This window comes from Harpegnathos saltator, unplaced genomic scaffold (genome assembly GCF_003227715.2).
Source record: "Harpegnathos saltator strain DR-91 unplaced genomic scaffold, Hsal_v8.6 scaffold89, whole genome shotgun sequence".
NCBI classification, from domain to species: Eukaryota; Metazoa; Arthropoda; class Insecta; order Hymenoptera; family Formicidae; genus Harpegnathos; species Harpegnathos saltator.
In genome coordinates, this window is record NW_020230716.1 from 479372 (window position 1) to 498823 (window position 19452).

Below are 19452 nucleotides of genomic sequence, written 5' to 3' on the forward strand. Positions count from 1 at the left end.
GTCATGCCGACCGCGCTCTGGATAAATATCCGGCTAGGATCGTAAGCGGAAGTCGTCGATAGGAAATGTCTCTCGATAAAACTCGCTTTAAAGACGGTCGAGATGGATATATGGCGATGCTGTTCTCGGATGTAAAAATAGAACACCCGGCGATCCGGTGATGCGTTGCGATCCGATATGAACTCGTCGGCCGATTGAGGAGAGTACACTGAGAGAAAAAATCTCAATCCCAGCAACAATTCGACTTATTCTTGGCGACAAATGCATCTTCTTGTTGGCTTAACAAAAATTGCAACATACATGTAAAGTTGCTATCATCTGTACAATGTAATGGAATTACAAGAATAGTCTTTTTGAGTTTCTACAATTCTTCCGTTGATGCGATTATGATGACACTTTTTTTCTCAGTGGATCTGTGTGGGATAATATAAATAATATAAATTTATTAGAAAATCGCTTTGTTGCTCAATGATACTTGGCATGCCGACTATTTGCTCAAGCAAACATCCGTTTATCTCTCCCGGTAATTAATTTCACGATGTCTAATACAGCGATCTTATTGTTTGTTCTCTGCAAACTGTTTTGCTCTCGATAAACGACGTTGAGCACAATTCGCGCACGGTTCGCTTGCTTCGCGAAAAACTTTTCCGGCCAATCGCATTGAATATAATAGCCGAGAGAGGAATTAAACTAATGCTCGCTTACGCTGAGTTAATTTGTTATGCGGAGTGCGCTTTGTATCCCTACAGTCAACATCGTACGATAACAATCTCCGCGCTCTCGCGCGCGAAGAACATTTTTCCCCGCTGTCACTGGATATTTCTGGAAGTAACGCAACTTGTGACACACGATGCCAATGCACCAACGAGTGATCTAATGGAGGCGTGCAGGACGGTTGCGCGCCACGACGGTGAATCTCGCGTCCTAGTTCGTAGAATTCTATTTTACTTCTCATTTTCACACGCGCTCATGAAAAAGCCGCGAGTCGAGCCGGGTGCAAATTTACTCGCGATTCTCATACGAGTTCGATCGTCAACGTACGTTTGAACCGCCCCGAATCTCTTCAGATCCGTTCGGAATAACTGTCCGTCCTCTGTACATATATTCCATTTTAATCCATCTTGACATTCCTGTATATATATATATATATATATATGTATATAATTGATTAGACAATTTATCTCGTAAATACTTCGACCCGTTGTCCGCGAAGTCTGACCCGGAGTTCGACGGGTCTCATTCGAAGACCACGTGAAACCGCTCGATAACCTCAACACCCCACCGAGAGAAAAACCGAGAGGAAAAATCATGCGGCGGAAAAGCACTGTTGTAACAAGAATAATGAAATAGCTGTCCCAGCCGGGCCGCGGTTTCGGCCATCGAGAGAATCGGCAACCGAATTTCTTGGCAGCGGTCCAGCTCGTTTTCCGACATTCCATGTTGCGGCAACAGTGCGGTAGGTCATACCAGTTAGAGAGCGCGACTTTGTACATGTACAGGGTGCTAAATTTCAAACGTAACAGGTAAAAAATCTCGAAAACTATGAAAGATATTAAAAAAAGCTAAAACACGTGTTCCATGATTTCGAAAGGGAAAGAGAATGGCATTATCACTTTTTTATTTGGAGGGCATTTTCAAGGTTAGTTGAAGGTCAACTTAATTTTTTTTAACTAGAAAGCCCAATTTTTTATTGTATCTTCTTTTTCTACCAATTAATTTTAACAACTTTTGTCTGAAACATTCTTTTACTTGCCTAATATTTTTTGAAATATTTAAGGAAAACTTGATAACTTTTTCAACATTTAACTTACGATATCTCGCTAACTATTCATCGAAAGAAAAAATAGTATTAGACTTTTTTACTTTATTTACTATCAAGAATATATTACTATAATAGCGTCCTAACTTTTGTTAATTTAATAATTTTGAAATTTCCAAAGGTCGTTAAGTTAACCCTGTATATGTACAAGTGTGTATGTGTGTATGCGTGTGTGTGTACATCATCCTATCTTTCAATTTTATCGGAATCCCGTCCGGTGTATGTACCGTCCGAGCGCTAATTCGTAAGATAAATTTGCACAAGCGATGTGCAAGTGACCAATTAACGAGACCGTCGCTGTACCACGTGCACAGCACACGACTGCCGCACTGTAGTACGTAAAACAACGGCACACAAATGCGTACTATCAATTTGTACAACGTCGTCGTCGTCGTCGTCGTCGTCGTTATCACTAACCCTCGCGCCGACCTTTCGATAGCTGCCAACGCCGCGGCGCCGTGAAGTGACGCTTCGCAGGAGCGACATCGCATGAAAATCGCAGACACGATAACCGTCCGAGATATAGATACCCGTGATCAATTCGTGGAAGTCGCGCCCTGAGACGTCAGGTTGCGCGGGTCAGTGCTCTTCCGTGGAGTAGAGCCACGGTGGCGATGGCGGTTTTACGATATCCGGAGTTTCTCAACGTTCCCGTCGGATCGCGCTCGGAAAAGGTAGGTAGGTCGTCGACCTCGGACCACGTCGCATCCTAGGACGAGAGAAATGCCTTTCAGCTGTTAAAATCCTTCAAACGAACAGGCGAGAGCGAAGCGCGCTCCGCTCCGCGCAGCGCGTTGTAGCGCGTCGCAGCGCGGCGCGGCGCGGCGCCGCCGTTCGTATTTTTAGCGCCCACTGGAGAGCGACATCGCGGGGTAGCAATTTTCAGAAGTTCTCGTCGTCATTCGTCTCTCACCTCCCGTCTCGCCTCGCGCCGCTCCGTTTCTATTTCCTAACGATAAATCAGCCTCGACGAGATCACGCTGGTCGCCTTCGGTCGGCGCTCGCACGCGCGCGCGCGCGCGCGCCCTCCTCCGGGAAAGAGCGAAGCGCGAAATTCTCGCGTCGGCGTTTGTCAGAGGAAAAAATCGAATTCGTCCGTCGTCGCGAGCAACGCGAGGAATGTCGTCGTGAGTCAGATACGAATGTCTCGAGAGAGCGTGTTCGCACGCTACACTAAAATTGGAACCGCGGCTGGCGTCATAAGCGTAAAAAGCACGGAGAGACGTCTCCTCGGCTGCCATCGTCTGCCTTCCCTCGTCTTCGTCTGCCGACTGCCGCTCGCCCTTTTGGGCTTTTGTTTGCGATCGTAATTTCGGGTTACGTCGCCACGCAAATCCGGATTCGCTTCGGCCGGCTCGCCGCGGAACGACGTTGCGCGATATTGCAAATTGAGCGTCGACTCGAATCCCGAGCGCAATCAGGCGTCTACCTGAGCACGTCCGTGAAACGAGGACGATTGAGCCCCAACGAATTCAATTTCATTAAGAGAAGACGGGACTTTCTTGCAAATTCTGGCATTCGACCTGGCGAGACCGAAGTTCTCTCGGAGCTAGCGCGAAACGTTGTCAGCGAGGAAAGCAGCGAGGAAGGTTCGTAAAACAGGCTTTCACAAAAGGGAGAATGCAAAGTACCCTGAGACACGTAAAGATCCCAATGACATTAACAACTTCGAACGATAAGAAAAATGCGACTTCATGCGAATGCGAACACGCGCGAGCGTCCGAGGAGTCCGGCGTTGCTAAGAGCGATATCGCGTATACACGTGAAAGACCGGCTGGCTATAGCTGGTTGAAACGACGCACACGACGAAAGCCGAAAGGAGAGGAGAGCGTGATATCGAGGGATTAAGACGGACGATCCTCTGGGTGATTCACCGGGTTTGCGGTTAGACTGCACCGATGTAACGTCGACCGTTGCAAGGCGGTGCAGCGCGCAGCGGTTCTCACCCGGGAGGCCTCCTCCGGCGGGAGAAACCGCGTTGCTTCTACCTCTTCGTCACGAGGAGCGACGATGCTACTTATTCGCACGCAACGCAGCTGGTCGGGGCTGAAAGAGGCTTTTAAAATCGGCCACGAAAACTTCGCGTACGATCGCGACGGCGCGCGCGGGCGCGGCGTCAGCGCGCAACCGAGTCGAGGGAGAGCCGAGAGATCGAGTACCCCCGCCGCCGGGTTGGCCTTCGACCGATCCTTTTTGAGGACGAGGTCCGACGCCGCCAGACCGGTCGTATACCCGGTGTGTGCGTGTGGAAATAATCACCGGTGATATTTCGCTCTCGACCTCGCGACTCCGCGGCGACGTCCAATAATGATCGTGCCCCTCCGACCGATGTCATCCCGATTCACCGCGATCGCGAGAGATTCGACACGTCTGTCTCCGGTGAAAATATGCTTCGCGGGGAGCGAATTCAAGTCCCGCCTGACTTTCGGACAATTTCAAATCCCGTCGAAGGAGCCCCGTGTTTTCTTTGCGACGCGCGTAAATCGAAATTACATCGCGACAGGAACGGACCTCAAGTTCTTCGGGAGGGAGCAAGAGGAGAAAAAATCTCCTGCGAGGAGGTTGCGGGAAAAAGATCGACGCACTGCGACGGAAGCGATGGGAGATACTAACAATGATAGATATTAATACTCGACTGTTAATCGTCCACGTAAATGGGCTCCTGTCCCCTTCGGGGACGTGGACGATCACGGCGAGATGCGTCGGAACCACCGGCGGATCGAGCACGGCTCGGTAATAAGGCGAAGGACCTGGTGTAACCCAAATTTCACCTTTCCTGCGATGCCTCGTGAATGGATTCCCCCTTCCTCCCGTTGCTCCTCTCACCACCATCTCACCTCCACCACCTCTCCTCGTCGTTCTCCACCTCATCCTTCTCCTCCTCCCCCCACCCCCCCGAGCCGCTTGTTCGTACGTTCGTTCTCCGACGAATCCTTTCGAGACGAAGAAACGCTCCAGGCGTTTCGCTTCAGTAACCGCGGTCTTGGTTCAGCTCCTCCCGGATTCCTTTGTTTAATGCCTTATTGCGATATTTTAACGCCGTTGCACTGTTGCCATGCGCCGTGCCGAGCGTCGAGCCGAGCCGCGCGTCTGTTCCGCGGAGGTTTCAATTAACCGGAATGCTCGTTAACCGTTTATTATCTCGGGAAGTTGTAAAGGGTCCATCGGTTAACCGGTAATTCGCCGATGAAAGTCGAGTCGCGAAATTCGGCTCGGTGAAGCCCACCGTTTCCGATGGGTAGAACGTCAACGATCCCGAGACGTTCGATTCACATATCGCGAATTAGGCGCGAATAATTCGAACTGAAGCGGGCGAGTATATTTCTTGGGAAATTGAGTTACTACTCAATTTCCCAAGAAGCAATAACGGCTAATATTTTCGTCATCTTTACGACCCTGACGGAAAAACGAAAAGAAATGAAAGCATGCGATGAGACGCGGATTCGGAGCGCGAGGAACGGACGCGCATCTCGCAAATGCGCAACGGCATCGTTACGTCGCGAATTCAGCGTTATTAACCACGTAGCCTGATTCAGAATGTCATTGAAAATGCAAAGAGCGTAACTGTACACATCGGTGAGTGCGGCGTCACGCGGCGATGCGTCAGAGAGGGTGACAGAATATCTCTGATGAAAGATATTCTCGGGATGCTGCGCGCATTCTCAGTCTTGCCGTGTCTTCCTCCCCCCGAGACGCCCCGACGCGAGTCGATATTAATAAAAACGTGTTGCGATGTACGAGACACACACACGCACACGCATTCACTATAACAAATTTGATCGGCGCGAGGATGAGAAATCGCGCGTGGACACTTTCCCGGATTAACAATTATGGGAACGTGAGATGCAGAGAGAGAGAGAGAGAGAGAGAGAGAGAGAGATATCCTGCCGCCACATTGCGTTCTCTCCTGCGAGGTTTCACCGCGCCGTATCGGTGTCTCATTGCGTCCTCAAGTCTGCGTCAAACGAGCGGGTATCAACTTTTGTTTCTTGTCAGCCGTGACGTGCGCCTTGCTTCATCGGTTTGAGTCCTGAGTTTCCACACGACGACGCAGCCGCGGAAAGATATTTTTCATATAAAAATGAATTGTAAATCCGAGATTTTCGATCAAACGCCGAAAAACGTCCGCGACGGCGTCTTTCGGACTCGAAATCTAAATTTGAAGTTCTCTCGTGGTTTGATGAGAAATCTCGGATGGCAAAATTGGGATTTTAGTTAACGCAAAACACATGCGGTATATCAGACAGTTCTTTCGCCGAACGAGTTGCGGCCGATTTCCGGTGATCGCGCGCTCAAGCGTTCCGTCGCGGTGCGTTTCTCGACGGAAACGACACAACGAGAACATCGACGGCGAATGGAATTTACGTAATTTTCAAATTCCTTCGCGTAAAGCGCGGAAGGGAGATTACATCGGCTCGGCGGATGGCGACGATAATCGTGCGCTTCCTAACGGCAAGGCGTATTTTCGCGGCGCGGCTGTACTGTGTAGTCTCGCGCGGAGAGATTTCCGGACTCCTTTCGATGAGTGCGAACGGCCGACTCGACGACGACGATGACGACAAGGACGACAGCGCGTTCCTTGACGCTTGGGAAAACTTTTTTCGCACGGCGACAATGCCATTGCGCGTCGCCGATTATATTGCTCCTCCACCGCTCGATTATTCTTCGAGTCTCTCTCTCTCTCTCTCTCTCTCTCTCTCTCTCTCTCTCTCTCTCTCTCTCTCTTACTCTCTTTTTCTCTGTGCTAAACTTTGCGGGACGAACGACGACGTCGTCGTCGCGGCACCGCCTTATGGATGCATTTACAGTCGCGATTTCTATGCACGTCATGCATACGCGAGCGCAATCGCATGATGTCGATGTCCGTGATCGGTGAGTACTAATCTTTTGAGGCAACGTCGACCACGGACATGCGGCTATGCGTTCTCGACGTTAATTACGAGGCCAAGAGTTTTTCTAATTAAATAAGGCCGGGCGAGGAGGTAATTGAAAACGCTGAGCAGGTGGGCAACGCAACACAACGATCTCTCCGAACGATAAAATTAATAGTTATTATAGAACTATTCAGAGGGAAAGAAAGAGAGACAAAGAGAGAGAGAGAGAGAGAGAGAGAGAGAGAGAGAGAGAGAGAGAGAGAGAGAGAGAGAGAGAGAGGGAGAGAGGGAGCGCCGATAAAAATGACAGGTTCATTAATCGTGAGATCGCTGAGAAATTGCAATTCTTACTCGTTCGACATACAAACAGGCCAGAACGATTGATAAATAAACCGACAAAGTTCAAGTAACTATTCCGATGTAGAAATGACGATGCGATCGCTGAAAAGACGATATGCTCGTCGCTGTTAATCTCGCATGAGCGAAAAATAAATGCGATACCAAGGGACGCGCAACGTTTACGCAACGTGAGCGGTTAATAATTCACTGCGACTCGCCGGCAAATTCGTTCCGACACAGCAACGACCGATCAACCGCGACGGGAAAAATGAAACGAGTGAAAATCCCAGCGCAATTTCGAAACGCATGTATGCGCGTATATATGTATATATGTATGTATGTATATATGCGACTCGACTCACCCAAGGGAAAGGCTTCAAAGTCGACCAGACGGAGTCCTGTAATATATTCGCGTCTTCGTCCTCCTTCTCCTTGGCAACACTATGAATCACTGTGAATCACTGAGTCACTCGACGCGGGCTTTAATCGTGGTGGAAAATCAATCGGAGGAAAAACGACGACCCGAGCATGGGAGGGAAGACGATTAAGAGTCTGAGACAGACAGACAGATAGAGAGGAAGACGGGCCGACCGTGCAGACGGATGACGAGCGAGCGAATGATCGGAGGAGCTGCAGGCATCGACTTGCTCGCCCGAGGACGAAGGAAGAGGCGAGCACCACCAGCCCAAGCCGCGTTACATTCGGTGTGCCTGCCTTCGATACTCGGCAAAAAGCCGAGACGCCGGCCAATAACGTGAGGGTGACGTTGCAACGCTTGTCCCCACGTTACGATGTTGTTCGCGCGAGGGAAATAATCACAACATTTTTCCAAGACGAAATTTGCAGGATGCAAAAGAAAAAAAAAGACTAAATGGTCGGCTGATTGAAGGTTCGGCTTCGGGAACGTCGACGACAATATGCACGAACGCCAAGTTCTCGTGACTCTATGTTTTCCTATTATCTGGAAATGCGTGTACAGGGTGTCCGAGATGAATCGTACTTCACGTCGAATTTTTCATGAGAGAAACTTCGAGATGCTAACAGTCTTTGAATTGGAAACGATCGATAATCGAGAGTGTTTCGCGCGTTTGCACGCGCGAGAGCTTTTCACTGTACTTTTACTTCCATTGAGGAATTAAATGATCGGCGATTGGGTCAACCGGTTGTCGTGTAGCTGCCGGTGTTAATTGCTCTTAAATGTTCACAAAACCAATCGGCATTTCCTGCTCGACAAGAACGATAAAACTAGGAGACGGCTCATGTCAGCTGCACCTGCACGAAATTGTGGTAATTTCTCGCTCACCTGCTGCTTCAGCTGTTCCCGTCTCTTCCCGTTTTCTTTTCTCTCTTTCTCTCTCTCTCTCTCTCTCTCTCTCTCTCTCTCTCTCTCTCTCTCTCTCTCTCTCTCGACTAAAAAGTAGTTCGACCTACGCGAAGAGGATCGCCGGTCTTCGAATGATTATAGTCGACAATAGGATTATGTTATCGAGACGTCATCTACGTTCTGCGTGGCGCACGGTTCCGCATTTCGCGCGTCGATCTTAACGTAGATTCGGTGTAATGGGAAAAGAAAAAGAGATCGTCGGGCAAGATCGCGAGAGACCGGCCGGTCGCGAGAGAGGAGACGACGCGAAGCGCTAAGCAAATTTTGTGTCGCGTCCGTGCCGGAAATCGACGAAGCAGAGCATGACAAGTAAAGGCCACGTGGAGAGCGACTGGATTGCAAAGAGATTCGTCTTTTCTAGCACAAATTCCTCGACAAACATCGTTTCCCCTACTTTCTCGCCGCCGCTGCCGCCGCCGCCACCGTAGTCATCGTGTATCGTCGAGGATGGCTGCGGGCGATGCGATAGATGGAAATAATTCCAATATGGATATCCCACGCTTATCGCGCAGAAATTACGATGCGTCGCGATCGCTTCGCGCCTAAGTATTTATGGTACGCCGCTGTTTGCGTGGGTTTATCGAACAGCGAGTATACACGCTCGAATCGATTTTCTCCTCGGCCATTTTTGTGCCCAAAGCAACGGCTAATAAAAACTTCTCCGATTAGGAAACCTCACGTTTCGCAATTCCGCAAGTTTTCAGCAATGGGAAATCACCGGCTGGTCGAGCACGACCTGACGCTGGTCTAGCATAGACCAAGCGAAAAAGTCTGCTTTTCTTCCGGGCTTTATCTGCTCTCGGAAATAGCCGCGATTATATGCCGCCGCCGCCGCCATCGCTGTTATATGCGTAATATTCTTCATGAGAGATTTTTTGTTTTTGCATCTTACGAACAAGAAACTTGCGAAGCAAATTCGTTCGTAGAGAGCACTTCGGCCTCTTTAATCTTTTGATTAATGCCGCTTAATAATCAACTTATTACGGGTAACCGCAATTCTAATAAATTGCCGATGAATAACACGCTCTGCAGCGTTTAATGAAGATAAACTTACGGGGATTTTGCAGCACCTGCCAGTAGACTCGTTGCGCGGCTTTTCTCGGATCCACGTGGTCCCACAGTCCGTCGCAGGCAATTATGAGGAAGTCCTCGGTTCCGTCCAACGTGATGCTTCGGATCTCGGGCTCGCCGGTAACGAACGGCTTGTGCGAGACATCGCCTGGGAAGAAGAGGGAATATTTAAAAAAGGCAAAAAAAAAAACCAAAAAGTAGGAAAAAAAAGAAACGAAAGAGGAATCTCCCGCTGGCTGCTCCGAGAGAGACGCTGACGTGTAACGTCGCGGCCTGAGCGGACGGATGGACGCTTAGAAGAGCGTGAACGCGAAAAGCGTAAAGGAATGCTCAATTCCGAAAGTATGCGATTAGATTGGGAGTCGAGCCCGAGGTAACTGTTACGGCTTTACCCATTGGTAACCGTAATTCCGATATTTTACACGCGAAAAACACGCGCAGCACGCGGTGCGCAATTAACTATAATTAACTGTTTAATGAACAACGCCGCTAATTTAAATAATGACGCCACCGCACCACCGCCGCTTCCGGTTATTATGAATCCCGAACGGCGCTTTTTCTTCCTCGCCTTCCTCGCGCAACCGCGTCGTGTAGGACTTCGTCATGTACACAGAGAAATAATATTCGCGATATAGAAATAGCCGATCGTTTTCTGTCGTGTCGTGCCGGCGAGTTATTTCTACGATCGAATTAAGTCTTGCGAATTTCGATTGAAAGCATCCGATTCAATTTTTTGTCTCGCCTAAATGTCGCACGTCATACGTTGCTTAGAGCCGCGACGAAATTTTTATGTTGGCCAAAATACCGTCGTCGAGAGTACAGCGTTGACTCACGCCTCTTTCTCTTCATCGATAACAAAGATGAGATTATAGCCTGTAAGAAGACAGCGAAACGCACTACGCTGACCTTATATAATCCAGTCTTTTGATGCAATCGTCAGATTACATCTTACGTGATGTAATCTAACGAGAATATCCAGCTGAGTCATAAATAGCTGCCGCAGTAGATAATAAACATATCTTTCTCTTTCTCCCCGATGAAACTAGTCATCTTAATAAGTCCGATAAGCACGATAAAACGAGTTATATTAATACGTAATGAACGCATGTTAAGTTAGGTTAGTTTGCACTCTCTATGAGACGTCTCTTACGAAAACAAATCTCACAAGAAACGAGACGGCGATTCTTTACGACACCGTTCAGCAGACGCGTGTTTCTCCGTAATTAATCGCGTGTGTGCGCGAAATTATAACGTGGGACGAGAGAATTCCGGGGAGAAAGAAGAAATCACCTGTGCGATCCGTAAAGCGCGTCGAGCAGATTAATGGCGCTGATTGATTCGAATATCGGCCGGCCGCGCGCGCGAGCTTTCGCAAAGATGGACGCCGCTGAAATGGCCTTTTAATTATTCCGCACATGCGATCGTACGAGCCACACAGTAGAGCTCTCGGAGCGTAACTGCACGTACTATTGTGTCAGCGGGCAAACGGAACCAACAGGATACCCGACACGCGGCCAGAATTTCTTTCGTTACCCTTTTTTCGCTCCCCTGTCGCCTATGAGCCGTAATTGGCCACCGGCTCGCCCGGGCGCGAATCCTTACATGGCGCGCCCTCGCGTACGCGACCGGCGTCTTGACACGCTTGAAATTGCCGACAACTCGATTTCGATTGACTCACTCGAGATCGACATCGATTATTTCGATGATCCTAATATCCCATGCCGCGAACGTATCGTCGCGTTCCCGGAACTCCCGGTCGGGAGTAAACACATTATTTCGTCCGCAGCATAGAAATTCGCGCTTATCGACGTTGCATTTTCATCTGACCTTGAACTCGCGAACGTAAAAAGCGACGGGGAAGCCCCGGAAGGCTTATTTTACAAAATCGAAAGAAACGGAGGAGGAAGAAAGAAAGGAGGATTTTTGCGTGAAACGTTACGCGTAGCGATTTTTCCGAGAGGGTCGAGAGAAAAACGGCTTGCTCTTTTAAGGATCGCAGAGGAGTATTGAGGTCAATTTTCAGCGAGTTTTTAAAAGGATGAATCGAGCTGTTGCTAGATGAAGTTTCGCCAATTTACGACAGCGAACTTACGAAGAACACGCGTTTTTCCGTTACATAACGTTCCTTTGGTAACTCCATAAAATCGTACTTTCAAAGTAAAATCAACACTTCTTACGACTTCGTTTATTTACGACTTCACATTTCCCGTGGGAGTCCGAATGACATATTTAACACACGGCTCACCGCGGCATGGACGACGGCCAGGAGGACGTCGCTGTCTCCATCTGTGCGTAAACATCGTACTGTGTCTTCTTCAGCGCGACGCGAACCGGCTGGTAAGTCGCTTGAGACGGTATGATAATCATACCGAAGGTAAATACCACAAGAGACGCGTGTTTTGAAAACGTGCTCCTTATAGATGATTTCTTCGATTCTACATCTAAACTCTCTCTTGTATTTCGAACGAATACTTTCGCATGTTCACGATAAAAGCATGCGTGACCTTACCTATGGCTCGTGAAATGCTGAGGAACCCGTTCACTCGCAGAACACCCACGCAATTGACAACGACTCCTCCCATGTTGTTGATCCGTTCCTGTTCGTCCTGAAGAGAAGAGACCGCGTCGTATGATAAATAGGATGCACCGCACATACCTAACTCCGATAAATCTCGCATGTGTCGTCGCCCGTAACATGCGTCGACGAATATCGACACGTAATATCTTCGCGATGACGTGCGCAATGCCGCGCTGTCAAGAGCTGTCAAGAGTGTCGATACCTCGCTCGATATTCTCGCTCACTTCTGCATTTCGCGCGTCTCGATTGTTTGCAATATATACAGGGAATTCCGATAACGTTAAATTGCAAGTTTCGAGATCGAGTCGTCGTCGTCGCCTCTCCGGCTCTCCCTCTGTTTTTTTCTCTCATCAAACATGACGGTCGTCGGGACACAGATCGACAGTGACAGGCGATTGCTCGAGTTTTCCAGTTACGAGGATTATCTGGACTCGCTGGTGACCTCCGCGGATATATACTACCTGAAGAGTAGCAAAACCGCGCGCCAATTGGCCGAACTCGGCTACCGCTGCACCGGCGAGACCCTGAGCGAGGGGAGCTTCTATCGTCGCTTACGGATCGTGCGAGACCTGCTGTTCCCCGCGCACCGACCCTACGAACTCACGTCGGAATCCATCACGCCGAGCGGTAGGCTAATGGAAGAGCTGGCTCTGCGCGAACGATCCAACCGATTGGGTGTCTTGTCAACCGTCATATTCCTCCGCCACTTGGCGAAGCGCTCGCAGTTCGAGGAGTCTGCCTATATCGACTTCGGCGACCGTCTCCAGAAGGAAAACTGGCGGCCGTACTATCGAGGGGAGCGGCGACTGTCGCCGCGCAAGCGAGATCTCGCCTATTATCATTGGAGGCTGGGAAAGGCGTGCTTGAGCGAGAGCCGCAATTACCTGCCGATCGTGGACACCGAACGCGGTCTGTTGCTCAAAAATATCCACGACAGACAGACGATCACTGTCGATCCGGCCGCTGCGTCGCCTGGCATACACACCACGCGAGTACGGATACACTGTCCGTTTTACGAGCACGTGATATTGTACGACCATGTGGTCCGAAGCAAGATCTTCCACGGGAATTAAGACGACAATTGTGCTCTTAGAGGCTGCGGTACTTATAGCCTGTTCCTTGTATACAAGACAATCTGCCTAAGCTTATCTGAAGATGTTACATGGATCGTTTCATGGACAACGCTATAAAGCATCTGAAAATGAACTGGAGGCAATTTTAAAGATCTGACTATGACTACCGCTCTAAATATATCGAGATAATCGGTGTACGTTTGGTTGTGTTGCGTGTCCCATGGCAACGTCGGTTGAATCGAAAAGAGAAACCTTGGGCTACTTACTGTCCTCGTAGGTCGATGCGGATTTACCAATTGCTTCACGCAGCCGCGCTTAACCAGCGAGGCCATGGAATCGCCGACCCAAGCGACGTAGAGCTTCTTATCTAACACCAGCACGCACACCGCAGTAGTGCCGCCATTCAATCTCTACCGCAGTAGAAAACGATAAAGATTAACGGACCTGTCGACGACGGCAGGAGCGAATTGCGATGCTGCGGATGACGATACTCACTTGTATGCTCGATTTCGCGATGAAATGCGCGTCCGTGGTCAAGAATGCGTCGCGTAACGCGCGTTCTGGGTCCGTGGGGTAGTACACGCTCTCGACCAAATACTGATGAAGATGCGTCGCGCAGTACGCCGCCGCATCTTGTCCTCCGTGCCCGTCAAACACGGCATAGTAATTTGCTGTCGTGTCGTCCTGCAATTTGCGACGTTATGTATCAGTTGTTGCATCAATGTATCGATCTCAGGCGACCCGAACGAATGTCTAGCGGACTTTTCGCTCTCAGTACTCTCAGCACTGTGAGGGTCTCGTGAAAGCTTTCGGACGCGCAGGAGTGTGGAAAACTGAACGAAATGGCAAAGTTTACAACGGTGAGTCTTTCAGAGACTGTTCCGTGCCTGCTGAGAGTTAAGTTCAATTGGTGGTGCCAATTTGTTTTGTTGCTGCTAATGATCGCTTCGGTATAGCTTATCGCGGGCTTATCGTACGCTTACCTGAATGTTAAAGATCGTGTGCAGGTCGTGGAGGACCACGTGACGATCTTCCATTTTTCTCCTGGCATTTCTGGTAGCACCCACCACCACTTGCGGGGTCGACGAAGGCGGCGGCAGCAGCGCTAGCCTGCTGTTATCCAAATATCGCCTGCAAATCTCGTTGACTTCGTTCGTGACGGCTTGCATGAGCTTCAGAGGCGCGTACGCTGCAAAATCGATCGGTCGCATTAGCATCAGAGTGTGCGAGGAGCTCAGCGCATTTCGATCGCCGTACGAGCCGACCGCTCTAAAGAATCCGCTTTCATACTTTCTTCTGCTCGAGAACGACGCAATCTTGTACTCCTCGCTCGTATTCATCATCGATCCCATCGCGGTCGTGACGTTTCGAAATTAGATTTACGTGACTCCTCGAACGAGCGGCTCGTATTTCGCGTGTCCGGCAAGTATCTCTCGTAAGAGAGACGCGCCACTTACTCTTCTCCTGTTGCCTCAGTCCGCAGATCTCCGGTTGCTTCTTGCATGTTGACTTGATCGCTTGTATCACGAGATGCACGATGTACGACTGTAAACTCGGCGGGCAGTATCTGTAAATCGATCGCACGCCTATTATCTCTCCTGGTACTTCGCAGAAGCGGCCGCTTTGAACGCTTTCCCTCAAGTTACCTATATCCAGACCTACGCGTGTCGTAAATTCATGCAACTTTGTCGGCACAAAGAAAGTCGTTTAACAGGCAGGTAGGTGCGCGCGTATTGTGTTCGGCCAGAAAGAAACAAATCAATATTACACGGCGTGCAAATGTAACGTCGCGCGCGTTGTCCGTTCGCCTCGTGTCGCACGCGGTTGTTGCTCTGGAATTCTTCAACGGCGTGTAATTTCACGTCGTGTACGAGGAATTTCCACAGGATGTCCCGCCTCTAACGGAAAATCTCTCAAGGACAAATTCCTTCAACCAGCTAATTAACCGACTCTCCCGCCGCAGAGACAAAATTATCGAGAGATCGAGTGATAATTCTTCAAGGAATCAGAGTTGACTGACCGTGTCGTCTAATTACCCGTAATATCTGTAATTCATCTCTAATTATAATCCAGTCCACCTACAATCAAACATACGCGATGTTCTCGAAACCGTCGCCGGCCTGCGATTTATCGCGTAATCGATAAAAAAAAAAAGTGTCTGCATTTCGAAAATTTCCTTTTCTAAATAAAACAAATAAATAAATAAAATATAGAGGGACACGAGTGCGGCAATGAGAGAGGAAAGAGGCGAGTGCGAGGCGAGTGCGAGAAAGCTTCTCTCGTCGCTATCTCTCATTTATCACTCATCGCTTTATATCGCTCTCGTCGTCTATCCTTTCCGTCCGCATTGTGTTATAAATGATGATGACGACGAGAGGACTCGGGTGGTTTCGACCGGAGCAAGATAATGACGCAGCAGCAGTGGCAGCGACGGCGCGGAAGTGGCTTTCGTCTTTCGACTCGATCCCTAGCGAACTCGCTCTGCGAAGTTCGCGCGTTAAACACTCTCTTTACGCAATTCCATCCTCTTCGCGCGCACCTTTGTTCTCACGTGATGCGCCGCGATGCAGCAATGCGTAACTTTTTACGCGTCGACTTCTTCAGGCCGCGCGCGGCGCTCGCAATAGTCTAGGCGCACGACAATACGATGATTTTTATCGCGGCGCGCGAGGAAGTGGAAGAAGTAAAAAGTATGCGGAGTATTCTTTTCATACTCGCCGCGACTACAATGCGAACCGCTTATTCGAGATCGACGAGATAAAATATTTCACAACTTGGCGTTTCTCCTCGCAAAAATAGACCCTCGCCGCGATGCCAAAATGCACAGGGTGTCGGGGAAACGTTGACTCGGCTTTTATCGTCTTTTCTCAGAAGCGGCTGCCGAGAGGAAAAGAGCATTGGTTGCGTTCAGAAAACAAAGTGCTCAGCGCTTAGTGAGCGCTTAGTAACTATTGGTCCTTACTGTTAGATCCTTACATTCAGACCAATAATGTTGACGAATTACTCAACCGTTGTGTTTTCTGAACGCAGCCATTGTTCGCATTGCGACGCTCACCGAGCGAGAAAGGGTACTCGGGATATGATTTTTACGCAGTGACGTTGAACGTTGAAACGCCTACATCAAACGTCCGGATAAAACATCCGGGAGAAACGCGCGTGAATAAAAAACGTCATGTTTCGACGAATATCACCGAGTATCAAACAACGCCGACTCAATCGCCCTTGTTAAACGGTATCTATAGAAAGATATTCGCGAAGAATCGACCCGACTATAGTAAACATTAACCGGCGCTGAGCGATTAATTAAAGCATGATATACAAACAGCTGCAATTAGTATCTTTTCCATGGAAGATAAGACCGGTGTGTGTGTACACACAAAACCGGAATCCAACACGGTTCGCAGGAGGTGGGACGCGGTCCCGCGCGTTCGATAAAGGCGCGTGGCGTCGCGTCGCAGTTCGGCGGAATGTCAAAAATACACACTTTCTCACACACACGCATGCGAGCCTGTCACACCTCTCCCACGCGCGTGCTCGGTCGAATATCCAAACAACACACACACACACACACACACACACGAAACTTACGTCTGATTGAGGTACTGTAGAGTCACGCTGATGATCTCACCGACGATCTCGCCCTCGATGATGTCGTAGCCGCTCACCTTCACCGGCAGCTGATCGTCCGGGTTCACCCTCGCGACGAACTCCGCGAAGAAGCGCGCGTACGCGCCGAGGTAGTCGCCGTCCACGCAGTCCGTGGCCATTGTCGCGCACTCGGTCGCACGTGCCTGCGAGGAACGCGCGGGCACGGCGTCACGCGTCGCTCCGCTACGCCTACGTTCACGTTCCACTCGGTTCGTGTTCGAGATCACGCGTGATAACGCGCCGCTGTATACTGCTTGTCCCCGTCTGTCTGCCGAGTCTCTTTCTCTCTCTCTCTCTCTCTCGTACCGAGACACACTCTACTCCAGCTCGAATAGATTCTCAGCGGTTACTCGTCGTCTTCCAGGCGATCCAGCAAGGCGTAACGCACCGCGCTCGCCGATACGCGTTATTTGTTCTATATAGGTTACGTCATTCATTCAGCGACTCGTGTTCACGTACACGCTGTGTTCGCACGTACACAAATATGTCTCTCTCTCTCTCTCTCTCTCTTAGACGCGCGCGCTTCCGAGAAGTGTGAAAGAGAGAGAGAGAAAGAGGACGCGTTCGGTCTGTGTGGTTGATGCGTATAACGTCGCACGTAGCGCGGAAGGAGAAACGGAGCGGTCTAATGAAAGAGAGGAGGCGGGCAGCAGCCGGCGACGAGAAGGGACGAGAAGGGAAGGGCGCCACGTTCAAAACAGCCGAGCGGCATCCTCCGACGCGCTCGCGAACCTCCGGCGTCTCTTGGCTTTCTTTTTGCACTGACCACTTTTGCGCGGATTGACTCTCGCCGCACGCGCGCGGCGAGAAAAAGAAGAAACTCTCCGTCGCGGTGAATAGCGGTGGTGGTGCTGCTGTTGCTGCTGCTGCTGCTGCTAGTGGTGGTGGTGGTGGTGGTGGTAGATCACGCAGTCGACGCGGCCGACTGCGCATGTCCAATCTACGCAACCTCACCGTCGTGTACGAGCGAGAACCGTCGTTGTGGCTCCCGCGCGTTTTTGCGCAAAACGTGCATTACAGGCGATATTTCTAGGTGGAGGAACGGCTCCGACATGATTTGTATTCCCGGGTGTAAAGGCTCGATGTGACATTCAACGTGTTTTTCTGAAGCCCCGCCAACTCCCGCGGTACTTGAAAATTGTCGCGTCACATTGTTGCTGCAGTGAACACGTTTCTTAGCAATTTCGCGTAAAAACAAAGTTATCGCTCCTCGACACGACAAAATTACAAGCACCGGTCATTTTCGATTCTCTCTCGCGACGTGCATCTTCTCACCGTGAGATACCCGCGAGAACGTGGCGTCATCGATTGCGGCGCGTTCCGGACACTTTCGCTTTCATCGCGCGGGAAGGTAGCCGGACGTTTACGCGTGAGTCGACTCAAATAACAAAATACGTATTTGTGTACACGCTGTGCTTAATTTTCAGATATTGCCAGATTCGACGCACGCGCGTGCACGCTGTTACAGTATTGTACATTTCGAGTCGAGGATGGATTCATTGACGTTTTTTTTCATCTCTTCACTTCGTATCTGCAGATATGAGTTTTTGAACTTCTCCTGCATCCACTCGGGCAGAGGCGCGTTCCAGTTCTCCGGTGGCTTCTCCCTCCTCTCCCAGACATCGTTCTCGTAATGTGGTTGTAATCGTTCCCTTCGGCGCCGTTTCTCACTTTTGATCACTTCATCCTGTCAGATATCAATTCTTTTGTACATTGACATTTGCATGATACATAGTAATATTAGTAAGATTACTTAGAGACGCGACAGCGCGATAGTACAAATGCGATAATCTGCGTACATATGCTTCTTCCGATTTATATTTCTTCCACTGATAACAGTTGAAATAGTCTGTCTTCCATTGCTCGCAATTGATCGATTCACCGAATATGAAGTATTGATGAAAACGACCTTTTACACTGGTACAATCGTCGTACTCGGCCTTATATATCAAGCATGGTCTTATCTAACGAAAAAGTACGGTCACGTAGTGAAGCGTTCAATGAGGGAGATAATACGAAAAGAAATCTTGATCCTAAATACCATCCACTCGAACTTGCGATGCGGTTCTTCCTCCTCTTTCTCTTTGCCCATAGTGACTAGAGTTTACGAGCTGTGTGAGTTCTTTTCAATATTGCGAACAAAATTGCTTACTATATTTATATCGAATATACCCTGATTCGACGTGTCGGATACGCAGAAAATCATGTGCGAGCCGCGTTATAGAAGCGGCATATAGTATAGGTTAGGAAATAGGTTAGGACTTCGCGCATTGAGAGGTTATTACACAATCATCGCCGCGCTTCGCTCGAATCTGCAAAGAGAAGGATTCTCTGACACCTCTTAATTCAAATGCATACGATGAACGCTGAATCTCTGATCATTCATATTTATATCGACAGTTTTTTAGACAATGAATTGCAGTAAAGAGATCGTTTTACCCACTGTCAAAATGTACTATTTGGAAGTGAAAGGTATGTCTAACCTGCTGTCAACTTGTAGTATTTAAAAACAAGAAAATATCCTGATACCCCTCTTGCTGAGTAATGCTATTTGAAAATAAACGACCTAACATGCGGCCGAGTTGCGTCACTTGAAGGTAAAGCCTGTCTGATCCACCACGAGGACCTGGCTTTCGACCTCGGGGTGAGTTAAAACTCGAATACGT

General features: G+C 49.4%; 3 protein-coding genes across 4 annotated transcripts in view; 1 reads left to right on the forward strand and 2 right to left on the reverse strand.

The window, feature by feature from the left end:
* The window catches only part of LOC105181883 (serine-rich adhesin for platelets), a 47950-nt gene extending 30322 nt beyond the window's left edge, over positions 1-17628 (reverse strand). The window contains exons 1-7 of one of the 2 annotated variants that reach the window (XM_011138949.3): positions 16727-17628; positions 14596-14705; positions 14122-14327; positions 13634-13822; positions 13405-13548; positions 11997-12093; positions 9471-9635 (exon numbers count right to left, since the gene is read on the reverse strand). In XM_011138949.3, the coding sequence (XP_011137251.2) occupies positions 9471-9635; positions 11997-12093; positions 13405-13548; positions 13634-13822; positions 14122-14327; positions 14596-14705; positions 16727-16905 (1090 nt within the window). In that variant the 5' untranslated portion in view covers positions 16906-17628. The remainder of the gene's footprint in view (positions 1-9470; positions 9636-11996; positions 12094-13404; positions 13549-13633; positions 13823-14121; positions 14328-14595; positions 14706-16726) is intronic. The other variant, XM_019840763.2, reaches the window with a different exon arrangement.
* Positions 12266-13313, forward strand: LOC105181882 (uncharacterized protein C4orf22 homolog). Its single transcript, XM_011138948.3, has one exon. It carries the CDS (start codon positions 12422-12424, stop codon positions 13136-13138), a length of 717 nt encoding a protein of 238 aa, XP_011137250.1. The 5' UTR covers positions 12266-12421; the 3' UTR covers positions 13139-13313.
* A 532-nt stretch (positions 17629-18160) lies between the features above and the next one.
* Positions 18161-19435, reverse strand: LOC105181880 (UPF0545 protein C22orf39 homolog). Its single transcript, XM_011138945.3, has 4 exons — positions 19270-19435; positions 18828-19098; positions 18586-18750; positions 18161-18473 (listed from the first exon to the last, which is right to left on the reverse strand). Exons 2-4 carry the CDS (start codon positions 18876-18878, stop codon positions 18249-18251), a joined length of 441 nt encoding a protein of 146 aa, XP_011137247.1. The 5' UTR covers positions 18879-19098; positions 19270-19435; the 3' UTR covers positions 18161-18248.
* Positions 19436-19452: the final 17 nt, after the last annotated feature.